This window comes from Neophocaena asiaeorientalis, unplaced genomic scaffold (assembly GCF_003031525.2).
Source record: "Neophocaena asiaeorientalis asiaeorientalis breed wild unplaced genomic scaffold, Neophocaena_asiaeorientalis_V1.1 scaffold250, whole genome shotgun sequence".
Taxonomy (NCBI): Eukaryota; Metazoa; Chordata; class Mammalia; order Artiodactyla; family Phocoenidae; genus Neophocaena; species Neophocaena asiaeorientalis.
The window spans coordinates 1,171,648-1,175,051 of NW_020172476.1; the positions used below are offsets into that span (position 1 = coordinate 1,171,648).

At 41.5% G+C, this 3,404-nt stretch overlaps 1 protein-coding gene across 1 annotated transcript; it reads right to left on the reverse strand.

Moving 5' to 3' along the window:
• Window positions 1–1,058: 1,058 nt before the first annotated feature.
• LRRC4C (leucine rich repeat containing 4C) lies at window positions 1,059–3,004 on the reverse strand. The gene has a single exon (XM_024738181.1). The coding sequence runs from the start codon at window positions 3,002–3,004 to the stop codon at window positions 1,082–1,084; it is 1,923 nt and encodes a 640-aa protein (XP_024593949.1). The 3' UTR covers window positions 1,059–1,081.
• Between the last annotated feature and the right edge of the window lie 400 nt (window positions 3,005–3,404).

The following is a 3,404-nucleotide window of genomic DNA, read 5'->3' on the forward strand; positions in this document are numbered from 1 at the left end:
TTTGCTGACACTCAGCACCAAAAATGATTTTTCAACTTGGATAATTTAGTGTACCTTTGCATTCTGCGGTTGCACTTCATTTAGCCAGCAGAATTTTATTTAGGAGACAGAGAATAAATTATACTGAAACTTTCTTTCAAGTGGAATTGAATTTACTTCACAAAATCATCATTTTTTAATCTGAGCATTCTACAAAGGGTGACCCTAATGAGAAGGAAAAAAACACCACAGCATCCTTGAATATAGATCAAAAACTCAAGTCATCCATTGAAACAGGACCCTGTAGAGATTGGTGCTGTGATTGGAGATTACTATAATATTATCTTTCTTAGAAAGTAGGAAATCTAATTACCTTCGTTTCTCACATTTGAGCCATACTACAAATGAGTTGTGTCCAGGTACAGGAAAAACAACAATATTTATTTATAACCTTATTTTTAGCTTTTGATCTACAAATTCGGGTTCTAGATTTGTTTAAAAGATCATGGGTTTTATAGATGCTCATATGTAAATTAATCTATTGTTTGCTTACTTTTTGTTTTCCATTGTATGGTCCTCCTCATAAATACAGAACAGGTCATCACATGAAAAATATAAGATCTTGCATTTTTTCCTTGTTCTCTCTTAAAAATCTATTTCTAATATTGCATTCCCCATTGGACTACTTCATAAGGGCATGAGAGGGGGAAAAGAAAAGACAGAGGAAAAAAAAGAAAGACAAAAGAGACTGGATCTCACCACTAGAATTCACCATAAAAATCTCAAAGTGTAACAGAATTCTTACAAAATTTCCTAGACCAGTTCTTTAGGGAATTGAGATCTCCTATGAAAAATATGGCGATTGGGAAAGGCAGGGACAAGATGTGGGAAAATAGTAAATAAGTGCAGCAAAAACAGGTTCTGAGGAATACACATAATTTTGTCTGCTTTAGATCACAATAGAATTTTTAATAAATAAATTTCTTTTCTTTTTTGTTTTTTTTTTGTAAAGACACTTTTTTGAAACAGTAGATTTAGCCCAGTCATTTTTAATAAACTGTCTTTTTTTTTTGATTGTTTGTTTTTCATAACTGTACATGTTTTAGATTTGAGTCTCTTGGACATTGTCTTTAGAGTTCATTCGGATCAATAACGGTTCGTGCACTGAACTGTGTATTGAATTTATTGTGTTGACTGCTGTCGTGTGGTTGAAGGGAGATTTGTAAGAGCTGTAGTGGTTTAGGTGCTCATGCTCAATAGCAGGCACGGGCAGGTGGCTTTCCATGGGTGTGTCTCCTGTAATCTCATCATCCACATTAATGATTTCAACAGTCCTCGTTGGGGCATGATGGTTTTGCCGATGGTGCTGCTTCCTCATCTTGTAGAAAATGACCAGCATCACTGCAGCCATGAGTGTGATGGCCACAAAACAGCCAATGATGATTTTGGTAGTCTTCATGACTTCATCGATTCCTGGGATCCCACTGTTTATATCAGTCACGGGGATGGTGAAAGTTTTTTCTGTTGACCTTGTGCTCTGTGGCGTGAGAGAGGTGGTCACGTTGGTGGTCTCCCAGTCGATCACCGGAGTGGGACCCACATTGTTATCTGTGGTCCTTGCCTCATCCTGAGAAGGTTCCATAGTCTCTACTGTGACGGTTGAAAAGTACGAGAAGGGAGTAGTGTTTGCTGCAGTAACATTCAGGGTGGCCGAAGCAGTGGTATTTCCAACAGAATTACTCACCATACATGTGTACATGCCTGTATCTTGCACAGTTACATTCGTGAAGTTTAACGTCCCATCGCTGAGCACGGCTATCCGCACTTTGTATGCCCCATGTGTCATGACTGTGCCGTTTGGAGTAATCCAAGATACAGAAGTCAGGGACGTGGAGGCCCGACATTTCAGCTCAGCTGCCATGCCTTCAGTGACATTGAGGTCTGCTGGGGGCTCCACAATGACAGGAGCATAGCATGTGAAATAATTCTGGTCAAGCTCCCCAATGTACCTCCCTTTCAGATTGGGAGGCGTGTTACACCGGGCACAGCAAGCTGTGTTGGAGGGGGCCATGTCTTTTATCCACCAGCTGAGCCACAGTATGTCACAGTTACAGTTCCAGGGGTTGTGATGTAAGTGTATCCGTTCTAGATGATGCAAGGGTGTGAAGAGGTCATGAGGCAGTAATGTTAGATTGTTGTGTGCCAGGTTGATCTCCACCAGTGACTGAAGGTTATCAAAGGCATTCCGTTCAATCACTTGAATCTGGGACTGTATCATCCACAGTTTTTGAAGGTGCATCAACCCCTGGAAAGAGCCAGGCCTGATGGCAGACAGATGATTCCCAGAAAGATCCAGCTCATCTAGTTTTATGAGCGGCGTGAGGTTAGGGATTTCTCGGAGGTTGCACATGGCAAGGTTCAAATACCTCAAGTTGGACAGACCTTCAAAGGCACCTTCTGAGATATACGAAAGCCTTTTTAATTCCCCTAAGTCTAGTCGGCGCAAAGAAGGGATTCTGTTAAAAGCATAAGAAGGGATGCTTTCGATGGGGTTGTTTCGCAACCAGAGCTCCTTCAGTTTAGACAAATATACAAAAGCTCCATTTGGGATGGTCGTAAGACGATTGTCAAAGAGTTCCAGGGTGTTGAGGTTTGCCAGACCATTGAAGGCCCCAATTTCAATTGTTCTGATATGATTCCTACTCAACTGTAGGATTTCCAGGTGCCTCAAGTGTTTGAAGCTATTCACTTTGATGATCTGGATTTGGTTCTCATGGAGGTTCAGCAGCCGGGTGTTGGTGGAGATGCCATCTGGAACCTCACGTAGGTTTTTCCGAACGCAAATCACCTTGCTGAACTGGTTGCTGCAGGAGCAGACGGAAGGGCAGGTTTGAGCCCGCACCAGACCAGCCACCACAAGAAGTTGAAGAGCCAGCAGCACCACAAGCAGGGGGTCAAATAAGGCCCTGTTAAACCTAGGACCTATCATTATCTGCTGTGGATGTAAGGTCATCTTGTTCAACATTCATAATTTATCTGGTGTTGGTCCTTCTGGAGTTCTAATAATCTGCAATACAATGAGAGCAAAAAAGAGTATTAGATCTCCTCCAGATGTCTTTCTGGAGTCACTGTATGTAGTGTCATTTATTAAGCCATGTGGCTTATATTTATAGAGAAGTGTTTTTGTACTTTGAGTCAGCAGCCATCCACAGCCAATATTCCATCAGATGTGCAATCACAGAGAAATGGAAGAATGAGGTAGAGGGCCTTACTGTAGTGTTTATCAACCAAGTCTGAGCTGAATGCATGAGGACATATGAAATGTACCCCACAATTAGGCTCAATGTCCAGACCAGATTGGAAAAGTTCAGAAAATAAAATTGGGGTGGGGGCTATACCAATAAACTAAAAATTCCCTCGCAAAA